General features: G+C 42.1%; 1 protein-coding gene across 7 annotated transcripts in view; it reads left to right on the top strand.

Annotated features, from left to right (window-relative positions):
• Window positions 1–1274: 1274 nt before the first annotated feature.
• LOC118177612 (zinc finger MYM-type protein 4-like) overlaps window positions 1275–24221 on the top strand; it is a 42168-nt gene continuing 19221 nt past the window's right edge. For 4 of the 7 annotated variants that reach the window (XR_004755875.1, XM_035345463.1, XM_035345462.1 and 1 more), the window contains exons 1-9: window positions 1275–1414; window positions 13392–13434; window positions 13833–14366; window positions 15929–15996; window positions 16593–16763; window positions 19650–19728; window positions 20164–20416; window positions 22126–22300; window positions 22416–22628. Coding sequence is in view for 6 of the 7 variants with exons in the window: in XM_035345463.1 (XP_035201354.1) it covers window positions 1373–1414; window positions 13392–13434; window positions 13833–14366; window positions 15929–15996; window positions 16593–16763; window positions 19650–19728; window positions 20164–20416; window positions 22126–22300; window positions 22416–22628 (1578 nt within the window). In the remaining variant the exon portion in view is untranslated. The remainder of the gene's footprint in view (window positions 1415–13391; window positions 13435–13832; window positions 14367–15928; window positions 15997–16592; window positions 16764–19649; window positions 19729–20163; window positions 20417–22125; window positions 22301–22415; window positions 22629–24221) is intronic. The other 3 variants (XM_035345464.1, XM_035345465.1, XM_035345466.1) reach the window with 3 other exon arrangements.

Here is a 24221-nt window from a genome sequence, read left to right as displayed (position 1 = left end):
TGCAGTTTTCAAAACCGCCGTGCAGGCGTTTCAGCACAGGAAGGAAGAGCTCTAGACTCCACAGCAGTACAAAATTAAGAGTGAACCGACCTGGGTTCAGAGGCGCATTACATCCTCCCACTGCAGTTGGCTTGTGATGCGCTACCGTTGTAAAATTCCGCTTTGTAGCGTGTGGAGCATCCCGCCCAGCAAACAAATAGAATCAGTAAGGTTGGAAAACACTTCCAGGAACATCTGGTCCAACCATCGCCCTACTACCAATGTCACCCACCAAACCAATGTCCCCAGGCACCACGTCCAACCTCTCCTTGAACACCCCCAGGGACGGTGACTCCACCACCTCCCTGGGCAACCCGTCCCAACGCCTGACCGCTCTTTCTGAGAAGAAATGTCTCCTCATTTCCATCCTGAAACTCCCCTGGCACACCTTGAGGCCATTCCCTCTGGTCCTATCACTAGCTATCTACAATAATAGATAAAATACATACCCTCTCCAACAGGAAGGCCGCAGGTCCAAAACGCCAACCTCTGGAGCGCTCCGTAACGGGAGGTGTGGGGATCCTGCTTCACCCTGCACCACGGGACGGATCCCTCCAGCCTCACGGTGCTCAGGGGCTTGGGTGGCGGGCGGTGGGTGGGTGCTGTGCGCTGCTCTGAGGTGGGAAGGACACGCTGTGACTGGAAATGTCGGGGACCTCGAGCTTTGGCGGGGTGGGAGGTGAGGCTGGGTGAGGTGAGGTTGGGTGAGGCGAGGCCAAGTGTGGTGAGGTGCAGCTGGGTGAGACAAGGCCAGGTGAAGTGACACCAAGTGAGGTGAGGTAAATCTAGGTGACATGAGGCCAGGCGAGGCCAGGCGGCCATGACACAACCTCATGGGCCACTTGGCCACCATGGTGCCGGTCGAAGCCCTCCACACTTGCCCACTGCCCAGGTGGGCCCTCACTTCCCCACCCCCTTCCCCACCTCAAGTTCCCCATATCCCCACCCCCACCCCCCCGCCCCCCTCATCCTTGAGGCTCCCCCAACGCGCGTGCGCGGGGCTGCCCCGTGGAGGCGGGCCCGGGCGGGGGCGCGCAGGCGCGCAGCGCATGCGCGTTGTGGCCCCGCGCTGGGCTGGGCGGCGCAGCTGGCAGCGGGCTCGCGGCCTGGCGGCTCCGACCCCCCCCTTCCCCTCCTCCTCCTCCTCCTCCTCCGCCCTGAGGGAGCCGCCGGGACCCCCCCCCTCCAGCCCACGGCAACGGCTCGGGGCCGGCCCCGGCACCCCGCGGAGCCTCCCCCCCTGAGAAGAGGGGAGGGGGGGGGGGGGGCCCCCCAAAGGGAAAAGGGGCGGGGGGCCCCCCCCGCGGGCCGGGACAGAGGGGGGGGGCGCGACATGGCGGAGGCGAAGGCGGCGGGGCCCGGCCCCTGCGCCGGGGTGAGTGGGGGGAGTCAGGGGAGGACACGGGCGGGGGGCTGCGGGCGGGGGACTGAGGGGTGCAGCCCGCTGGGCACCGCGCCGCTGTCCAGCGCCCTGACGGGAGGGCTCGGGAGGTGGGGGCATGGGGTTTGGGGCCCCCCCGGCCTGGGGTCGGGCTGTCGTGGTGGGCACAGTGAGGGGGTTCGTCCCTCCGGGCCTCCAATCCAGCTGCCCCCAAGGTCTGTGCAGTTTTCTCGCAGTTATCCCCCCAGGAGAGCATGTAGGCATCTTTTCGATCAGCATCTTGGCGTCGCTGAGCTAATAAACATAACGGCTGATGAGGATCTGTCATAAACTTAACAGCTAACAAGGATCTGTCATCGCCAGCCGGCCATCCGACGTCTTCAAACCACAATGTTCTTGGTGCTTTTTGTCGATGTATTTCACCCATCCATGTCAAACCATAGCACGCTGTCATGATGGCGGTTCCATCCAGTGGTTAGGCACGCGGACGGCAAGCATCTCAGGACCATTATTGGTGCTGGTTCTGAGTCCTGGTCCTTCATTGTCACGCTTCGGTCTGTAAGTATAGCGAGCATCTGACTCTTCTTGAAGAAATACCTCATGCTTTAAACAAGTGGAAGGTTCTTATTAGCCCATGTCTTGTAGCCCGTCAAGCAACTGAGGGAAAATAACTTTCTAAGCAGTGCTCATGGTAGTCTTGCAACAAGTGAAGGCCAACTTCTGGCACGCGTTGTAACTTTTGGTTGAAAACTTTCTGACAGAAATGAGGTTAAGTCACTGCCAATGGGCATTTCAATTTGTATGGAAGGGTCTTTGTAGGACTTGTAGGCTACTACAAGTCTCTGAGCTGTCCAGATCCCTTTTCCCAAAAATGAAGAAGTCTTCCCATTCTCTAGCCTTGCAAAAGGCAAGAACACTTTCTAAAGTTTCCCATTCCTATGCTTGAGAAGAGTTGCTTACTGAATTTATTGCAGGGAACGTGAAATTTGTGATCGCAGTGAAACTAATTGTTGCTAAGCAGAACGGTTGACCTTCCAGGGTACAATTGAAGGAGTTGCACAGACATTTGGCTACGCTGCAGTCATGGAAGTGAACTTCACAGCTGAACTGTCTTAAAGCCATGTCTTTCACCAGTTGCACTTGTTCATGAACAAACTCAAAGAGGGATTGCTCACAAGAACTATGTATCACTGGAGGATCAAGATTTTGGCTGTCTGCAAGAAGTTTAAAGGAAGGTAGCTGGATGTAAGACAGTAACTTAAGAAATCTCAAATAAAACTTCATTTCCAGTAGTTGAGATATTAGTGGACTAAAGAGAAACTTTTAAACCCTGACAACAGTCAAGCATTGGAACAGGTTGCTCAGAGAGGTTGTGCAGTCTCCATCTTAGCATCTAGTGGTCTCATTGTCCCCATTGCCTTGATACGCTCGTCTTACCTGTTGACAAGTCACCTGGCATTGCCCAATGGAAAAAAAATAAATTACCTTTTTTCTTCTTAAGATTGCCAACTGTCAGCTAAGAAATACCAAAGAAAAGCACCTTTGAGTCAGTATCGTCTTCATTGGTCTCAGGAAAAACTGGTTTTGTGTTGGTTAGATAATCATCTGCTAAGTAGTAAGTCCTGGTATCTCCATCCATTATTACTCCACGTGTCCCTGTGGGCATTATGGAAAAACTCTTAGGTGCTGTTGGCACTGACAACATTCTGGGTTCCTGCAAAAGCAGAGACTGCACGGTAAAATTTACAGATGATCGAAGAAAGTGGCACTTGCCGCAGGCAGATAAATAAGTAAGGAACAGTTTGCCAATCTAGCCTGAAGGAGATCTTTCTGGTCCCAAGTTTGACAGCAAGGTTGATCTGAACTCTGCCAGAAAGGCTTCTGTGGGAGTTTAATATAAATAGTGGCACCTCTGCACCACATTCTATCAGTGAGTAATTTTCAGTTTGAGAGATGAATTTCTTCATCTCTCCCCATCTCAAAACCAGCTTATGCACTAAGATGTTCTTTAGGAACGTGGAGAGAAGTGAATCCTTCCAGGCTGCTCAAATGACTGATGGAGACGGCGAGGAATTAGATTAGTATGCTGTACATACAGTGCGCTTACGTATCTTCCATTAAAAAAGTAAGTGATGAGATCTTGGAAAACCTGCATATCCCATTTCTCTTCCCCTAAGTGGTCCGGTTCCCATGCTACAGGAAATGAAGATGACAGACTCTTTCCGATGCTGTGCCCAAGGAATAACGAGCATTTCTTAAAAAGAAAAATTGTTCCTTTGTATGGGAAAAATGAAGATTGATCTAATAATTTCTTCAGAGAGGAGTTTTGCAAGTGCTGGTGTCCTTCAATATTAAAATCTTTTGCAAAGGTTATTATTCCAGAAGTGCATGCACTGGGCCTGGCATTTTGTAGAATGCATCGACAAGCAGGTGCCATCTTTTAGCTCAAGCCAAAGCATTGAGCAACAAACTGAAAAACAAGGCTTTTTCCAGTGTAAGATAGTATCCTTAAAGTACTTATGGTTATTTTAGAGAAGGTTAATTTCAACTTTAACCTAATTTCAAAATAAATTACATATATTTATATTATATAACTTATATTCTAAAGAAAATATATCAACATATACAACTTTCTGAATAATATCAAGATTAACTTTATAAGTTTATTTTATTAAAACATTTGTGGCACTTCAACTGTAATTAATATGTAATATCGCTGTCTCGAACAGTTTGCACGATGAATAGAATGACCATTTATTTACAATACGCGGTCAGTGCATTGACCAAGACAGGACAATTTGTGGTGTGCAGTACAAACTGCTGAAATCTGACCCCCGGGCTCTTGGAATTCACCTTGGTGTGAACAGGTGAACACCTGGATGTCTACATCTTGCAAAAGATTTTAAGTTTTGCATGGCTTTATTCAAAGATTGAAGGAGGTCATCTCATTTAGAAGGTTTTGTTACTAGACTACTCTTACATGGTACCAAGACAATGAAAACGGGTTTGTGCAGCTCTCAAAGGATGCTTTGCTATCATAATCCTTGAACTTGCCACGTAAAAGAAGCGTAAATGATCTCAGTGTTTTACGTTAGGGCTTTTCACATAGTATAAAATAAGGAAAAATAAAGTGAGCTGTTTATGCCCACTTGAAGGCCACTTCCATGGTTAGGATACTGGAAATTAATTATGAAATCACTCCCAACATTCTTAAAGTGGTCATCTCTTTTTTTTAATCTACCGACTGTTGGATCCCATCATTTCTTCCAGACATTCCTGTTCACGTCGGCTTTTCCATAAATGCCTTGCAGCAAATTTCACGTAGTGAATTCTCCTCAGGGCTTTCTGTCAATGACTAACTGTTCAGGTGACTTCCATCATCCATTTTGTAACGGTGTGGTAACTGCTTAAAAGCAGCACTCGCTCCTGCTTTTGCTCATCACATTTATTCTCTGTGATCATCCAGACTCCTCAAAATAAGGTTTCTCCAACAGAGCATATTTCATCAAGGGCATGTCAGCAGAATTCTGTGCTCTCCGTGTCTGTCATCTTAGCCTGCGTTCTGCCTTGCGCGCTTTAATAGAAAAAAAGTGTTTCCACTAGGACAGAAGAGGGAGATGGCTACAGTACACCCACAAGGTTGTTTTTTAAATTAGTTGTCCAGTGGGAAAAGAAAAAAAAAAAGACTGAGCAAGACTCAATCTGGGAAAATAAGGTAGGGATAAAAAGAACTCTGTTACTGGGAAGGTCAGGAGAGTGCTTCATGAACTCTGTAGGTGTGAGGCCATGATAAAGTAATCCTTGCATGCTGCCGATTGCCGGAGCAGTTACGTTATTTGTAGAAGCTCGTGCCAAGCTGAAGCAAAAGTCACATCACAGCTGAGTCTGAAATAAGTTGAAATCTGCTATCATGAGCTGTGGTTTAGCCATATCGGGAAACAGGAGACGGATTTAGGTGTTAAGCAGGCTGCAGATTGGTGCTAACCTCAAGGCCTGGAGTAGATGACCTTTGCTGCCACACTCTTTTCCCATAACTCTGACTCTGGAAGTGCTACTCAGAAATGTCATGGGAAATAAAAATGTTAGGCTGTACTTTCCTAGACTAAATTTTACTTTTCCAAGCTGGTATTGACCCAACTATATTCTGTATATCCAACTGTATGTTGATCCATGCTATATTCTGTCCTTTCTGTGAAGACTCACTGAGGAACGATGCTACATGTCTAGTTTTGGTTACCATGTTTGCTATTTACTTTAGATGCATGTGCATAATTTTGGAAGTAGTTTGAAGCTCGGAGAGGATTTCTATATAAATTATCTGTGGTGTTCTTGTAAAAACAAAACCAAACCGTACTTGGTGCGTATTGGAATGGTTCAAATTGTTGAATAGTCCCAGGCAGTAGATGAAGAGATCTGCCTGTGGGTCTTTTCTGTCCTCTGACAGTACTGTCATTGACTTGGTAATGCTTCAGTAGAAAAGTGTGTTTGCAATCTCAAGATTGTAGAAAAAAGTATATTTTCCATTGGCAATCTTTGTTTGTAAGCTGTATCCATGCCATAGTTAGCTGTGTAGCCTTGCCAAGGTTCTCTGGACTCTTTCTGCCATCAGTGAAAGAGATGGGGATCTCTGAAAGCCCCAGCACAGGACGAATTGCTTCTGGATTGCATCTTCATTTCCACTGGAAGGAGAGAAAACCTGAACCAGTAGCCTAATCAATTAATGCTTAGTTGTCTAAATTTAGGTGAGAAGAACCTGAGGCAGAATTAGGACAACTGGACTTAGTTATTCTTACAGGAGAAACTTTGGAGTGCTTTTCATTATTTCTGATAGCTTCCTGCTCTTTGATAATCTACATCGATATTTGTTAAATCAATCTAAAAAGTAAACGAAAAGATTTCAGCTTTGTTCTAAATGGTGCTATGTGCTCAGGAATTCAGGCTTGTCTTCACTGAGTTTAGTGTTGCCTGGTAGGAGTCGTCGTCGTGTTCCATGAAAAAACATCACTTTTGTGGTTTTTCACAAAATTTCCGTGATCTAGAAACTTACCAAGTGGATCTGTTAAATAAGTTTAAGGAAAGTTTTGTTGGGCGGGTGGGATTATGTAGGCAAGTTTTTACCTCCGTGACTTATTTTGGGGCAGAAGGATCGAGCAGAGCTGGGTCTCTCTTCTCGGTGTCTCGCTACGACTGTTCATTTCTCAGGCATCGTGTGGACATCTTGGTTCATGTCACGGGGCAGCTGTCGAGCACGGCACGAAGCAGTCGCAGGAGCTTCGCTGAGAGCTCTGGTCACACAGTATTGGTGTTCTTTCTGCCTGTTTTTAGAGGTGTTCAGGCATTTCATTCTGAAGAGCCTTGGATACCTGTAATAATGCCTGCAAGGAAGGTGGAACACGCAACTGTGCTGCCTTTTGTAAGAGCCACTTCTTCGTAGGAAAAGAAAAAGTAGAAGCCGACCAGGGCAACAGCTACAAATGGGACTGGAATTGTCCATCTGAAAGAGAGAAATGCCAATTTTGATAAGAGCAGGAGAGGATAAAATCATAGCACAGTGCAGGAACGTGGAAGAGAAGTGGAACAGGTGAAAAGGAAGCCTGAGTTAGGAAGATACTTGGAAGAACAACGTAGATCACGTTTGCTTTTCTCTCTTTAAGAGCTAAAATAATGAAGTAGAGGAAAACTGCATACACTCAGAGGCTCTCCAGTTCACCACCAATTGTTGTTGGCACCGAACTCTTGCAAGAAGAGAAAAGACTTGCAGTACCTAATGGTAGATGAGATGATTCACCAGTGTGGGCCCATTAACATATAAACCATCCTGGGAAGGAGGGTTGATAATCCCCGCTGTGTTTATCAACAAGCAGAAGGTGCTACATTTGTAAATTGTCCTGATTTGCATGCAAAGCCAGCTTGTAGGCTTCTTATTTGAGGGCAGATTATAATGAAAAGCAGATGACTTGGGTTTTATATCACTTTCTTTGATTTACGGAGGTGGTTTTTTATTACTAACATAACCAGTAACAAACAGTTCCTAACGAGGTTAATTGTCCTCTTAGGGAAGACATTGAGTAGAGGGATCTTTACTGGGTTACCTGGTCCTCACACCCCAGGTTGCTATCCTCGGTGTTTCTTCCTGTAGCATAAGGACTGGCTTTCCCTTAAAAGATGTGATGATGGCTCTTGATTAATGAGATACTCAACATCTAAGTTAAATGCAATAAAGGGGGCTGTGTGCTTTGCAGAACAGAATCTTCCAAATAGCTGTGCTTTTGAAGGATGTGGCCAAAGTATGTAAGTATGCACTTGTCATCTGGGAAGTGCTGTCTTTCTTGTGGGACGCTAAAATATATGGCTGAAGTGAAATACTTGGTTTGGAGGAATTACTCGCCTAGTACCACAGCGCAGAAACAGGCGTTGCTATAACATAGACCCAAGTCTGGTTTTGGAGATTCTTACATCCATGCAACTTTCTGAACAGTTTAGTTTTTCTGGTGTATGCTGTGAGAAGTAGGAGTTGTCCTAATTTAATGTCACTTAGAGATTTAGGTTAACCCAAATCGCAGTGCCACTGGTTGGTTGCAGAGTGTCTTAACGTGCCGTAGGAAAGCTCAGCACAGAGCTGGGGTGAGGGTTTGAAGAGAGAAATTATTTGTTTTTAAAAGAAAGCCTTTCTTGTGGGTGCCTTGGTTTGTTAGCTTGATTTGTGGTGTGTTTCCTAATTTGCAGAGCCCGAGCATCCAGTGGGCTTCAGATCAGCACGTCGTATCTGGTGCCTCGGCAAAAACAGTTGCAAGGTGAAGGCTTCCCACGGGGAGCTGTTTCCTTCTCAGAGTTGTGGAGTTTTGGGGGAAGGTAATGGGAGAAGGACTCAAATCTCCCTCTGTTCTTTGCAGGTATAGATAAAAATTTTGATCATTCAGAAAAGATCATTCAGAAAAAATAAGGCATTATCAAGTAACATTCGGTTACTTGGCAGGCTCATCTGCTTGGCCCCATATAGGTTGGGAACAGTTTGCAGCTCATGTGCCTGTGTTTGGGGGAGATGCAGACCATAAGGTTGACAGAGGCTTTGTTTAGAGTCAGACGATGAATATTCAGGACTCTCAGGATTCTCAGCAGTCTGGGGATAGAAGGGGCTGATGCATTTTTGTGCTGAGCGGCTCCCCATGCGTCCTGGTGATTCAGTCAGAATTCTAAAAAACTAAAGCGAAATGCACGCAGCACACGCCTTAATGTTTTCTGAAACTTTGTTGTTTAGATGCATAAAACTTAAGTTGCAAAAATTTCAGATGCGTAAGGAGGTAGGATGCAAAGTAAAACTGCAGCTCTGGAACAGGAAGGTAAGGAGGCACAAGAAACAAAAATATGTCTGCCTTTGTCTTTTTGCATGTATAGATGCTGGTTTGGATTTTACCTTTAAAATACCTATCGCACTATGTGTCTCCTTGCTCTTACACTAAATCAGTGACTAAAACCAATCTTTTGAAATCTTGAGTGTGGCTCAAATGCCTGCTCAACCCTGAGCACAAACCTTGCAAAATCTGCAAAGTTCACATCCTCCTGGCTCTGCTCCCGAACTGCAGGCTCAGAGCCGCGCTCTTGCAGCAAAGCCCATGCCGATCCTCCTGGCACCCCAACACGGGGCTGGTTTCAGGGTGCCGGAGCCCCGATGCCTTGGGTGGTGGCCGGTGAGTGTCCGGCGTGGAGCCGGGGCGGCTAGGGGGCTCTGCAGGCCCGCACCGAGCGCCCAGCTCTATGGCTCGCCTGACCCCGCCGGGTTCTCTTCCTGCCGCAGCCGTTCTTTTCCTGTAGCAGGTATCTGCAGCAGGCTGGCTCTTTGTTACCCTCTGCTCTTCCCTCCCTAGGTGCTGCAAAGGTATGAATCGCTAGGTCTGTCTGCGTTTTGGCAACAGCAGCTCCGGGAAAAACCTGCTGCTGAATTCTGCTCTCGTGCCGCACGGTTTTCCCTGCAGGAGAGGTGCAGCGTGGCTGGCAGCCTGCTCGGCATCCTTCCTAGGGTGTCATGTGGAAAAGGTCAGGGGATGCTTCCTGGGCTCCCTGCACCCGGTTCAAGAAGAGCAATGAAAATTTTAAATCACTTCTTTGAAAAACCTGCATCTTCCTTATCAGTTTGTTGAATTGTGAAGCTGGGGGGGGGAGGGGGGTGTGCTGCAGTGTGTAGTGCAGGGCAGCTGGAAGGACAAGGAATTGAAAAACCTCCGAGTATTTTTCATTACAGTTTTCTAAACGTCTTCTTCCTTTCCACAATTTGCTTAGGGATGCGGTAAAACCTAAGATCAAACTTCAGCAGGCTTGCTAGAAAGATGTGTGCCTATGTCTGTAAAGTTGCTGTGGGGTTTGGGTTATTTGTTATATACATTATTTGCATACAAAACAAGGCTGGAGCCATAGGCAGCTTCTCTCTTTACATTGCACACATGCACGCAAAAGCCATCTATTAATTGTCTGATTTATGGATGCTATGGCAACTTCGAATGCTGTTAAAGAATCAAACAGGTTTTTAGTTATTTCAGATGAGCACATTGTATTAAACTGTAAGCAGTGTCCTTCTGTCACCCGCTCAAAGCAAGGAAGGGGTTAATACTGAGTCTGGTACACAATTAAAAAGGAATAGAACGATATACCTAGTGGAACATCTCTTTGTAAAAGCAGGGTGTTTGCTGGCTGTGAAGAATAGTTAATTGAACAAAAACACACAGCTTCCAGGAATACCTAATTGTTTTGTCATCCTTTTGTGTATTATTTATTTATTACAGCCTGCCTAGGCAGTGCATTGCTTTGTGTACAATGCTAGCAAGTGAGGCAGACTCACTAAAAAGGATATATAAATATCTTAAAACATTTAATTTTCCTTCTAGCATGCTTCAACTATTCTGTTTTAACGTCTTAGGGAGTGCTCACTCTCTTAAAAGCACGAAGTATCACTAAGTTACTCCCTGGCAAAATATTATCTGCAGTGATTAAATGGAGGAGTTCTAAAGTACGATAGTCTTGAGTTTAGTTTTAAACTGGAAGCGAGTCGTGAGGGCTGTGTTGGGAACTTGAAGCCTAGCGTGTAGTAACCGAAACCTTTCTGCTCTGGATACTTTCCATTCTGCAGTTATCTAAGACTTAATGTGGGATATCGGGGTGCCTCTTCTTAGGTCTGGCTCAGATGACTCGTAGGAAATGCCATCTGATGAATCAGTTTCGTGTTTATCTCTGGAGTCCTTTTGTTCCATTTTATTCACTGAATCTTAAAAAAATCTGAGCAGAAGAAATAAAGGGAATTAGGAGTGAATGGCAGCCATCGAAGGAGGAAGTGTGAGGAGTGGAGAGGGGAATTGTCTGGCAGAGAGGTAACGGAAAATGTGGTAGTGGTAAGTTGGGCACTATTATTTGTATTTCTGTGTAATGCAAGAGCATAATCCAATGAAAGGCAATTTATTTAAAACTGATACAAGGTGACATTTATATTTTTAGGTACCTCTTTGTTGATGTACAAAATTTCCTTCTGATACGGCGTTAAGATTGTAAGAGGATTCAGGGTTGGAGTAGAAGTGTATGTAATTGAGAGAATACCCTGCAGTAATTCAGAAAAAATACAAGCCCATTTCAGGGCATAGTCCAGTTATGGAATAAGTCATTTATTGGGGATATAATATATAAATGGGATATAAATATATGTATGTATGTGTAGTGTATTATGTATTATAAGTGTCCACACACAGGCATACAAACTCTTGCTCTGCTTCCCGGTCTTTGGATTTACACCAAGCGAGAGTGCTGATGCTGTTACCATCAGAAGTGAGATGGTGGCTTAATGAGATGGCTGGTGTTACCAGGTGCTGCAATTCAGTTTTATAAATACTTCTAATGTTAGCTTCCGACCACAAACACAAACCTTCCTCTGTATCCTAAAGCATCTTAAAGAAGACGATCTTTGAGATCACCTCTTACTTTGACAGCCCCACTGAAGGAAGAGGAAAGACATCCAACATAGCGTGGGTTTTTTGTAGGATGACCTTGTGGTTGGGAAATGTCTTGGACTCTTTCCAAATAGATTGTAAATGTTGTCAAACTTGTTCAAAATATTTATGGTAGCATCTAATGTGCGCTTGCAGATGGCCTGCATGTGCTAAGTTGTACCTTGTTGTTTCTTTGAATTAAATCGATAATTAGAGAGGCCCAGACTGTTGCACGTACAAAGCGAATGAGACTGTGGTAGAGCTTGGAATACTTTCCCACAGGTACTTGGGATCTCAAAAGAGGCAAGGAGCTACTTTGATATAAGTCTGCTCCAAGAAAAGGATGATCTAGTGCTTCATCTCAACTGAGAACTTTTCTCATCCCACCAGCAAATTGTCTGAGACTTCTGAAGACAGAACGGTGTTACTGCTGGGAAGCAAGAAACGGATCAAGGAGGATCAGCGTGGAGAAAAGGACCTGCGCTGAACTGCTTTGTGTCCCAAGGCTTCATGCTCTGATGTTATTACCGAATGGCAACAAGTTCCCTTTTCTGTTCTGTAAACACAGTACACCACCACTCTTTTTGTCCTCAGCATCTGCTATTAGAACTAAGTAGATGTAAAATTAATCCCCATAAATATTGCACTAGTGTAAACTTAGTGGACTACAAGTGGACTCACAGATCAGTCAGTGTTAAACCTGCATCTCCTTATACACTCGTGGGATCATTTTAGCAGTAACTCAGGCCTTGCAAACCTTCCTGGAAGGTGTTTGCTTTTTTATTCTTGTAGGTAATTGCAATGACCAGACTTGCATCAGTCTTGAGGTCGAGTATAACATTATTTTCTCTTTTGTTTCCATATTTCACTTTTCCAGCCTCAACTGTCTCTGCTCAGAGGAGCTGAAAAGTTTTGGTGCAGTCTCAAATTGTCTTGGTATTCCCTGAGCTGGACACATCCTTGCTACTCCCTGTGAGTCAAACTGAGTTGAAGGAGCTAACTCTTCTTTGTAGACTGCAGGCAATATCGGAAGGAGGCTGATGGACTCCTTGCCATCAGATGGATCCAGTGACAATATGTTGTCATCCTTTCCTGGAGCTGACTGCTGCCAAGCTGATAGTTTCCCACCACGGCCCTGTGGAATCTCCAGTTTATCAACTTGAGTTCAGTGAAATTGGAGCTCATCCCTCTGCTAACAAATCCCATTACTTAAGGTGGCTTAAGGACTGAAGTGTGAGTGGGATCTACCAGGAAAGAAAGCGCAGAGCCGGAGATGCAGAGAAAGGAGAGCTGACTTAATCGCCGTTACCGTTTAGGCAGAAATGAGGAACGCTAATAAGAGTTGGACATCCGAAAGAGACCTTTAATTATTCTCAGTGCTCATGCTTCTCCAGACATGCTGTCAACTTTAACATCTGTCAGAGAATGTTTAACGAAAGCAGATGTTGTGTGCAGTGCTCAGTCATCATCTGGTTCTTCGTCAGTTATGCTCCTACTGATACTCGTCGTCGCATTACTGTTAGGAAGTAAGCGTTAGGCTTCCCAGTTCCTGGAAGGGGGACGGTCCCTGTTAGAAGGACTGAACCGTGCACCCCCATAGGTGAAAGCTGTATATGCTGCTATTTTTTTGTTAATAACATTTATTTGAAACAAAGGCTTGTAGAGTGTCAGAGGACATAATCCATTGCCTTGTCCTGATGCAAATATCTCATGTAGGAGTGAAAATTCTGACATTCCCTTCCCTCCCGTCTCCCCTGCACCTCCTCAGGCGAGCAACGCTAATGCTTAATTTTTCTTCTGTCATTTTTTCTGTGTGCTTCTGAACTTCTGGTAACTGTGACTTCGTGGTAATGCAACAGTTTTAAGTCAAACTTTGCTTGGGGCAAGAAAGGAAGGGGAAGGAGTTGTGATTCTTCATGTTGGTGTGGTTTTTGATTGGGTACGTTTTAGCAAAGTGCATCCAGGTTGACCGAGATAATGATATAGTGCTTTCCTTTTCACAGTTTGAAGATAAATCTGATGCGGTATTTGATATTACAGAAAAATGTAAGTATTTTTATTTATTTACATAAGGCCGTAGTTCAACCAAATGCTTCTTAGAAGTGTTGCTGCTGTCAAAAAAAGCTGTCTCACCCTCCTCTTAGCCCTTGCTACTTGTTCCCTCCCTGCGCTGCCTTCTGCACAAATGCTACAAAATATGAATTAAAGTAAATGTTTTTTCTTTCTTTGATTAGTGTTACGCAGTTCAGTTAGTGTTTCACCGTGTAGTGAGTGGGACAGAATTGTTTCTTTGTCAGCAGTGTTTTATCAGTAATGTTAGCCCAAGAATACTTAATGGATTCAAGAAATTGCAACATTAGATTAGCAAGGGACACTTAGAGTCATCCGTTGTTACATGTAAAGTTGATGAATTTTCTGACTGTTCTTTATTTTCTTCTCCCTAGGTGGTGAAATCCTGGATGCAGAAATGTCTGAGGACACTGACCACAACTTAACAACTGCCCTTGACAGCGTATCGTATGGAATACAGAATCAAACAGGATCTGAAAACTCACTGCTGGATGATGATGATGATGATGATTATTTTCTGAACTCGGGGGATCTGGCAGGCATACCTGTTGTTGGGAGTGACAACGAAGATGATCAAAATTTCACTCCAAAAGACACTCTCCCTTCCACAATTCATGCTGAAGACCATCTAGAAGAGGGCAAGAGGGTTACAGAACATGAGCTGGACAGTGAAAAAGATATTCAGATTCAAAATGCAATCCAAAAGGATCTCACTTCACCATTTGAGCAGGGCCCTGTATTTAAATCAATTCGAAAAGATTTTAGCATAACAAGAGATAATGGCAAAGAGACTTTTTCAACAAAGGACAAGAATAGAGAAGGACATTTCCAAGAACGTGAAAAACGGTTGGAAAAAATCCCTAAAGATATGGATTCTAGATTGAAAAGCAGTTTTCTTGACAAAGCAGGTAACTGTTGGCATCGTAGACCTGGCTACCCAGCAAGGAGGAAGAAAGAACTAGACAGAGATTAGCACTAGGACTAGTTATTAAAACATCACCTTGGTGAAGATAACATGCGTAGCTATTTGGAGGGAAGCATATTATAAAGAACCCTGCAATATAATGAACTCTGTGTTAGGACTAGGGGCCTGGCAGCATTAGGGGGCATCTCATCATCCACAGCTTGTTTTGAAGCCTCATCATATCCTTTGTTGTTATGGTTTACTAAACCAAGCTGGGTGACACCTTAAGCTTCCTCTTGTTTTTCTGTCATCTCTAGCCCTTGGAACTCCTTTACCGAATAGATGATGAAATTTAGGTTAAGCTGGAAAGATATTTTTGTGCAAAGTGCCAGTTCTTCATTAGTGCATATGCTTAAAGCAGCATGCTTTTCATAGTAACATCACAGAAAGATTGCTAGAAATATATTAGTGCCTGCAGGAAGTCAGCCAGGGAGTAACTTGAGATCTGCTTTTCCTGGGAGACTGCTCTCCTTTTTCTTCAGATACTTATGTCTTGGACTTTGTCCAGCCAACATGGAGAGAACCAAAGACGTCTGTAATCCATTTCTCATTTGAGGGAGCCTGAAAGTCACCAGTAGTCTTGCTGCCCACACACCTGGCTTTGATTTCCCAAGCTCTGAAAGTTACGTTAGAACAGTGAATGAAGGAGTTAAGAATAACTGGGCTGGAACATGGGGTTTAATTTCATTCAGAAGACTGTGTGGAGAGAGGGTTGGCCAACAAGTGAGAGCCTCCTGACTACTTGTTGAGATTTACAGCTTACAATTCTCATATTTAAACTTTGTACGCATAATAACAGTGTCTTAAAATCAGTGCTTCCAGGTTCCACAAATGACAGAGAAACAATACATTTTTTAAAAAAATAAAGAAGAGTTAAAGTTGTCTTTTTACTCTTGCCTTCAGGTAGAAATCAAGTAAAGAATATTTCTGTGCAAAAGACATATTTCAGAACATTGTAAATACCTACTGTTAAAAGATTGTGGCTGAAAGCTGTGCAGCCTCAGGTAGAGTAGCCAGTAATTGGAACAGCTTTAGTAAATGCTCAAAGGCAGCATCCAGTATCCAGGCAAATCCAGTATTTTTAAAAAGATTCTTGCTAAAAATGTATAAGCTGCTGTTTCCTGAGAAAAGGGGAAGAGGCAAAAGACCTGCAAAGAAAAAGATGGAAGTTGTTGCTCTGAAAAACTATTTTCTGATTTAAAAGTAGAAACGTGGCAGAATTCAGAAGTCACTGGGGTGTAGAAGATCTGAATGAACAATTCTGCATCAGAATTTTTCAACTATTCTGCTGGAATGGGAAAATAATGACCCATTAGAATAATAAAAAATGTCAATTCTCTTTAAAGATCACCGTCTTATTTGCAGGGAAGAGCGAGGGAGTAGTTTAATGCTTCTGAGGTGCTGTCAGACTATGGGGTTGGGGATCAGTATGAGACTCTAGATAGTTTTAAAGGAAATGCATTGGAATCTGTATTCATTTATATTTAATGTATATGTTTTCCTCAGTTCATAATCAAGTAGAAGAAACATTACGGACGCAGTTAGCGCCACAAACTCCAGAAACTAACTTCAGGGTAAGCTATAGATCTTTCAAACACTTTTGCAAGTGCAGCAATATACTGGAATAATTCGAAGTACTTATTTTATATTTGAGTGTAAATTTGAGTATCAAGAAAACTGACCTTCTGACTCGTAGACATCTTTGCTACTTAAAAAGTCTGCATATAATTTTGTAAAATTTTGCTGACCCTCTCTTTGAAGTGAGGATTCTTTTGATAGCCACTTTGATGTTCAGCATGGTCGGACTGTGACTGGTGAGCCGATTCTAGACCTGGATGCATCCATCTGACCTGCTGCCTTTTTTCCAGATGAGACAGGGAACAGCTCTATCAACACGAGACACTGCCCAAACAACGAAATGCCCTTACTGACAACCAACTTAGAGAGCTGGGTGGCTTCTGCTTTGTCCAGAGGAGTGAAAAGAATTGGGGGTGGGATGACAGAGGGTGCTGCAGGGAGGTAGAGGCAGCAGCTGCTGCCCTTCATTTCTCCCACCTTCCAGTGGCAGGACCCATTTCTCTTGGTCTGCAACAGAAACTCCCCTTGGCAGCAGCCCAACTCCTCATGGCAGATGCAGGAGGGTGAATTCTTTTTCATATTATTGTTTCAGGAGTCTAGCTACCTATTTTCTAGTAAGGAATCTATTGGACAAGAGCTGGGGAATTCCTTTGCACCAAATATTAGAATTAAGGAGGAGCCTTTGGATGACGAATATGATAAAGCTATGGCCCCACAGCAGGGACTATTAGACAAAATTAAAGATGAACCTGATAATTCTGAGGTAAGTTTCCCATTGCATTTCTCATTTTGGTCTGACAACTGACCGCATAAGCTGGACATAAGTTCAGCGTTTTATTTGGTTTGTTGACCGAAATTTAACTTGAAGAACATAGTTTAGTAGAAGGATTTTTCCCTCTTATAGCACCATGAAACCCAACCCCCCAACTTTTTGATGTCATGTTACCATGTCGCTGAAAATGTGATGCTTGTCGGTTAGAGACAAAGCAAAGTGCTGTAAAACTTCTGTGGTGAAATCTGTGGCAATATAGACACTTCAGCTCAACTTGATCTCCCTAGAAAATAAAATACAGATCATGTTTGATTGAATATTTTGTGAATTGTCAGAGTTGGAGCTGTGTAGTTTAAATAGTGCTATTCCTGCTACTTCCCTCTTAACGGTTGTCTTTGCGAGCACAATGGTTCTGTGTTTGTTTTTGTTTAATATTAATACTTAGAGGTCTTACCTTACAAAAATATTTGAATACATACAGGTCAGTGAAGTCAAGTGATTTTCTCGTTTGAGACTGACATCTTTTATGATGATATAGGTAAGAGTTCAATAATTGCAAAATGGAGAAAGTCTGACCTATGGATTGTGCGGTGCTGGGGCAAGGATTGCTGAGCTCTCACCTGTCTCTTTGCCACTGGTTTGCAATGTGACACCAAGGAAATGATCCATGTTGCAATTCTTGTCTCCTCACTGCTGATATTTGGGTTACATGCCAAACTTTACATGCATAAAACTTAACATGCATAAGCGCGCAAAACTTCCCAGGGTGATTCATCCCACTTGCACTGATGGTAGTTCTGGTGTTCCTGTTCAGGCATTAGTTTTTCTAGTATCATTCTGTGTACTTCTGCTATACCTCATCTTATTTCTGGGCCTGTCTTCCCAACGTTTTTTCTTCTCTTCCCATGCTACTCTTGGCTGAATAAAGTAAAGAAGTAAACTGCACTTGAACCTCTTCAGATTTCACTGCCCTTCTGATTTGTTCAGTGTCTGAGATTGTTCATTTTTATTTTCCCTTAAGCATAACTAACGTCAAACCATGTGTAGATTAGTTGAATCTGTCTATTCCTTTGTCCTCCCAAGATGGCAGCTGCTGTGTGGATTTGTGTGGAATGTAGTGCGAGATGTCCGTGGTTATCAAAGGTCAAATTAATGAGCAGAAGTGAAGATGTGAAGAATTTGAACTATCTTACTGATCAAAATACTAATTCCTGGAGTAAAATCCTTTGCCTCATACTGGAAAAGTATGACAACTGATGACAGTTTTATGTTTTGCTTTAGATCAAAAATAATATGCTTTAAATTTTTTTTCCATGCATCCTGAAAGAGAAGAGTGTTTCTTGCTGTAACCGATAGTTGGAGCTGAAGGTTCTTGGCTTCCAACAGTTAAACTGCTGTGAAACTATTCTTGATCATGTACAGTTGATGCTAGGGTTTGCTTCTGTTTCTTTTAGTAGTATCAACTAAGGATAAAACTGCAGTTAAAATGCTTTAAAAAATGCATTTCTATAAATAACCAGCTTTTAAACTGTAATATTGAAAAAAAAAACACGGTGTGGATTTGAATGTTTCAGTCTGATAAATGAACTGATCTGATAAACTAATGCTGCTGAATATTCTCCTGGGAAACCTGGTGAGAAATAGTTTGGTTGTCTTAGTCTAGAAACTCACAATTTTCCCACATGTAAGAGAAGTGTTAAGTTTTAACGAACATTATGTGGATGCTAGGGTGTGATTTTTAGGAGGTGGATTAAGCTGAGGGAGTGCTTCACTGCCACTGAAAACTGAGAGCTTATTTTTGCCCAGTGATTTTGGATTGGCTTACCTTGCAGTCAGACAGCAACTGTTAATTTAGCTCAGTCATAATATGACATCATGGCCTCGCTATTCTCAAATGACTGTAAGTAGGCTAAATCTTATCATCTCTGTAGTTCCAAGAGATTATTCTTTTCAGCCTATTAAGATTTCTATGCAGAGTGTTACGAGCTGCTTTACGGTTCAAATTTCTAGTTAGAGCACGGGCAGGAGACATGGTGTCAAAGTATGAATAGCTGCTGTGAGGTAAGCTAGTAATTTATACTATGTCAGCTACTCCACAAGCAACTGTCCGCAGGGATTTTCTCATCCTGGAGAAAATGTGAGGTTATTCCCCTTTCACCGAAGCCGGTCTAAGTAGGGATTGAGATGGTCTGCCTGTAGTGCTGCCAGCTTCACACAGCTGGTTTGTGGAGCTAAGCGGACAAAAAAAAAAAGCACTACAATTAGTAGTTAATTTTTGACTCAGCATCTCTCAGTCAGTTCTGCATCCTGGTCCAGGATGGGAGGTGGGGCCGAACGAGATTGTCCCAGTTTAAAATTAATGTGCTGTGAAGTTTCACCTTGGGCTCCTCCAAGGTCCTTAACCTCCCAGTTAAATACAGAATGCTTCTCGCCGTCTAGGTGTCAGTCTGTATTCTGTTACTGTTATCTGTGAATTTGAAAATAGAGCTTGTTTCCAAGAGTAAGGGTAAGGACTGCAGAATGCTTCTAGATGGACAGTCCGTGTAACTGGAAAGTGGAGATTTCTCTTAAGCTTTGTTGATGCTAAATTCTAAGGTGTCTGAGAATACAGCTGGAAAAGGGAAGGCACCAAGCAGTCACTTTCCCATTTCTACATGACGCTCTCGTTGTACACTTCGCTGTGAACCTCTGAGCAGGTTCTGCGTGTGGTGCTTGTACTGCACCATCTGTGAGCCTAGCCTTTGGAACAGGCTTGGGAGATTCTCTCTTTCATTCCTGGGCCTTACAATTCAATACGGCATTATGAAAGAATGGAAATCGTGTAACCTGTTATTACATGTGTGTATTTGTTCTCCTTTTCCTTTCCCTTTGTTTTAGGAGTACGGCCAACAGCCAAAAACTCAGGAAGGGGAGCTGAAAATCAGTGCTGTATTTTCAGTCAGTGGCAGTCCTCTTGGTAAGGAATAGGCAAGACTAACTTTATTTAAACCTATACAATACATCACCTTCCCAAATGGTGTTGCACTTTATGCTGCCTTTCAATTGCTAGGTCTAACCCCAGTAGGAAAAAAGAACTGGTTTTGTTTTGAAGACGATCAAAATCAGAGGTTTTGAAAAATAATTGTATTTTTGAGGCAAAGGAGAATTGAATGTGAAAGGGATGTTAAAAGTGCATTCTCGATCTTAAGAGCAGTTGAAACAATCTACTCTGCAGAAAACCAGTGCAGGGCATGTATTTTTAGAGAGTTCATCTGCTATTTAATTCTCCCTTAGACCTTGACAATCCCAGTGAAGTCATAAGCTTTGCTCTTGCCCCCTGCACAGAAGTGAATTATGTGTAATACATATATAACAGTTACTCTGTTTTCTCTGTTTTTTTTTTTTTTTTTAGCTCCACAGCTGTCATCAGGTTTCCAGCCTGCTGTGGCATCCTCTGGCATGAGTAAAATGCTTCCTTCAGTTCCAACCACAGCTGTTCGGGTTTCCTGTTCTGGCTGTAAAAAAATCCTGCAGAAGGGGCAAACCGCATACCAGAGGAAAGGCTCTACCCAGCTCTTCTGCTCCACACTGTGCCTCACTGGATACACTGTTCCAGCTTCTCGCCCACCAGCTTCTACCAAGAAAACCTGCTCGAGCTGCTCAAAGTAGGACAGCGTTTTAATTTGTTTGAGTAATAATTGATATTCAAGCAGATAATGAAAAGGCTTCAGTTCACTTCTTATACGACATGCTGTTTCTCTAATGCCCACTTCTGTTATGTTTCCCTTCAATAAATTGTGGCTGATACTGTTATTTGTTAATTGGTCTGTCTGCTTTCAATTCCATTTAGTTAGTTGTGTTTTGCATACAGATAGATTTAAAAGCCTCTGCTGTGAAGTGCACACTTTGTCTTTTTTTAATTTAAAAGAGCCAAATATTACATGTATTTCAAAAGGTACTCCACTTCCTTCCTGATTTAAAATGTCATTGCACTCGCTAAACAAGTACATTTTCAAAAAATATTTCATGTATTATTTCTTCTAGATGAAAATAGATTTACCAAATCCATAAAATGAAATAGAGCATGGGGGAATTAATGTATTCCAGGCAAGATATTTCCTTAGATTCTACACAAAAAATAGCTTTCCAGTCTGACTCCCTTCTGTGAGCTCAGACTTCTGTAGGTTTTAGCTCTTCAAAATATGTTACTGCTGCTATGATTTAGTCATGGTTAAACCTTCATAATATGTACAGAGATTAAATATAGTAAGAATTGAGTGTTTAAGTAGTTGGGATTTTGGTACCCAAGTCAGTTACTTTCTACCTAGGCCTAGAGTGGAAGGGCAAGGTTTGCTTTTCTGAGCCTACTTTGAAAAAAATCTTAAGAAGATACATACCAGAACTTGAGGCGAATAAATAACCTCACAGACTGATTGTGCTGGGGTCTGTTTAGAGAGGACAGTTATTCTTATGCATTATTTTAGTAATGGAAGTTACTTTGCAAAGTGAATGCTGCTTTGTTCATGCATCGTTTCTTCAACAATAGATTTATTACTTTCAGTTTTACAAGGTCAACTGAACTTAAACTTGAGACTTCAATTAATTATTCTTTTTACTTGCAGTCTCAGCGTGAAAAGACCTTGTAATAAAATTTAGCAGTCTTGGCTGTAATTTGTTTTTATTAAGTTGAAAAGCTATCTATTTGTGACAAGACAAGAAAGAAGGAGGTATCCTTCCATCCAAGGAAGTGATACAAAGATTTGCTCCTAATTTTTTGACATAAGGTCTTTGAAAATTTTATGTGAATGACTGTTTCAAAAGAGTGAAGTAAGGGAGAAGTTCAGTTTATCGAATCCAGCAGTAGACACAATGGTAGATGAGAGATAAAAAGAGGAAAGGTGCAATACAAGTCAGACTATTTAGGGCTGAACTACGTGGTAATTAGAAATCCTGACCTTTCATTTTTTCCCTTTTTTCCCTATCCCATTATTACTGATAGTTTCATTGTTAAAAGGAATTAATCTACATATCCTGCTTTCTAATTTCTTTAGTAAGTACTGTACAAAATGGTTACCTTTTACCAATGTCTTTTAAAAGGATTAAATGATACAACCTGATGTGCTTATAGTCCACTCCTAATTCCAGGTAGAAAATGTTTCACAATATATCTACTTGAGAAATGTACTTCTTAACTACTTTCCTTACAGGAAAAGAAAAGACAAGTACTTGGATCGGCAAAAATAAAAGCTTTAAATTAAATAAATAAATCCACCCTCTTCCAGAGAATGTTTAGTTTGCAAAAATAGAAAGGAGAACAAGTTGACATGAAACCAATGTTTATCTCTTTGTATGCTTGTTTTTCTTTTTTCTGTAGAGACATTCTAAATCCAAAGGATGTGATCACTGCCCAGTTCGACAGTACAAATTCCAGTAAGGATTTCTGCAGCCAGTCGTGTCTTTCGACATACGAACTGAAAAGGAAACCTGTTGTTACTATTCACACTAACAGCATTTCAACCAAGTGCAGCATGTGCCAGAAGAATGCAGTGGTAATTGCAAACTTATTTTTCATTTAAATTCCCTTTAAATCAGGGAACTTGCTATCTTAGAGATGAACTTAGATAATGTTTCTATTCCTGTTATATTTTCATTCTTTTTTTCCAGATTAGACATGAAGTGAATTACCAGAATGTCGTACACAAGCTCTGCAGTGATGCCTGTTTCTCCAAGTTCCGCTCAGCTAATAACTTGACCATGAACTGTTGTGAGAATTGTGGAGGCTACTGCTATAGTGGGTCTGGCCAATGTCACGTGCTTCAAATAGAGGGACAGTCAAAAAAGTTCTGCAGCTCAACGTGTGTGACAGCGTACAAGCAGGTATGTTTTGACACTATAATAAAAGTACATCTTTGGTTAGATTTTGTGTGTTTTAAGAAATAGGTTTTGTTTTATTAGGTGATTATTTCAGTTGCTATCTTGGTCTAAGATACTCGTTTTGCCATTTGCTGCTTAATTTTTGCCTGGATACATTGCTCTGTTTCCCTTATCGCTGAAAAGGCTACCAGAATACTCCTGTGTGAGAAAAGATATAGTGAGACCACTCAGCAACAGTTGACTGTGACACATTTGGGCCAGCCTCTCAGGAGATGACCATTGTCTGAAAAAGCACACAAACCTCATGAGCAAAGCTCTTTTGTGATGCTCTTTGAGATGCTCTCTGAGTATTCTCTGTGCTGTGACAACAGTAGTGTAGTTTCTCATGAGCTGCCTGAGGATCCTTAAAAACTAAGAGTAATTTAACTGTAGGGTATCTCACACTATGACAGATCCCTCTTGCTGCTGAAAAAGAGATTATTTCCAAAAATTCCAGCTTTCTAAATATATTGTCTCAGACATGCTCCACAACCTTATGTGGGTACGTCAAATAATAGTAAGACATGAGAGGACACTTCATTTTTGACTCATTTCAGCTATTAAAAGTGTGGCATTTGAACTAAGTGGATAGGAAAAGTAATAATTAGTTGATCATTTTGATGTTTGTTTTAAAATTTTTAATATTTTAATTCCGATTTTAATGGTGTCTCTTGAAGAACTGAGCAGGTGAGAGAACCTTTATTATAATAGCTCATTTATTTTTGACTGACTTGTTTTAATGCAATTACATTAGGAAAAAAATGCCTTTTGATAAGATAGTGGAACTGTCCATTTTGTGACTTGACTCTGCTGCCCCGTTATTCAGGGCACTTAGGCCAAGAAGGGCATAGTGAATTAAAAAAATAATATATATATTTTTTAAAAAGATAAAAAAAAATCATCCAGAAAACTACCTAAAACTATCCAGAAAACTTTTGTGTTTTTTAAAATCCTTAGAAATGTATACTCTGTTCTATCCTTCTGTGAAGAACTGCAATAGCTGTTTATAGAACAAAGTGCATTTTTAAGGCTGTAATAGAGAACCAATCTGGTGCAATAGATCTCAAAGCTTTTTCCACACTTAAAGATATTAAAAACCTTTCAGTGGTGTAAACACAGAAAAAATGTTTGTGAAAGGTAAGCTGCTTTTTGTCTCTTTTTAAAAGTACTCCATAGACTATAGATTGAAAACTGTGATTATTATTAGGAGATAGATCTGTTCCCCATTCTGCCACCAAATGTGTCTTCAAGGAACCTACTTATGTGTTTTTTGTTTTCTCATCTGCTCAGTAGTAATATCGTTTACATATGTAGCTGATGTATTAAGTCACAAGCAAAATGTTGCTTTTCAGTGAAAATGTTGAAGGTTGATACTTGCTCTTACAACACGCATTGTATTTTGTACTTGGAGGCCTTTCTCCTAACAGCCTCGGTACTGCTCAAACTGGCCTGCAAAAGTAGTGCTTACCCTGAATGACAGTGTCCACATCTCAGATGATCGAAGTGTAAATACAACAAACAGAACTCAAATAAGTGCAATATGCATCAAAAATAATA

This window comes from Oxyura jamaicensis, chromosome 23 (genome assembly GCF_011077185.1).
Source record: "Oxyura jamaicensis isolate SHBP4307 breed ruddy duck chromosome 23, BPBGC_Ojam_1.0, whole genome shotgun sequence".
In the NCBI taxonomy this organism is placed as follows: Eukaryota; Metazoa; Chordata; class Aves; order Anseriformes; family Anatidae; genus Oxyura; species Oxyura jamaicensis.
The sequence above is the reverse complement of the archived record's forward strand: the minus strand, read 5'-3'. Positions and strand labels throughout refer to the sequence as shown.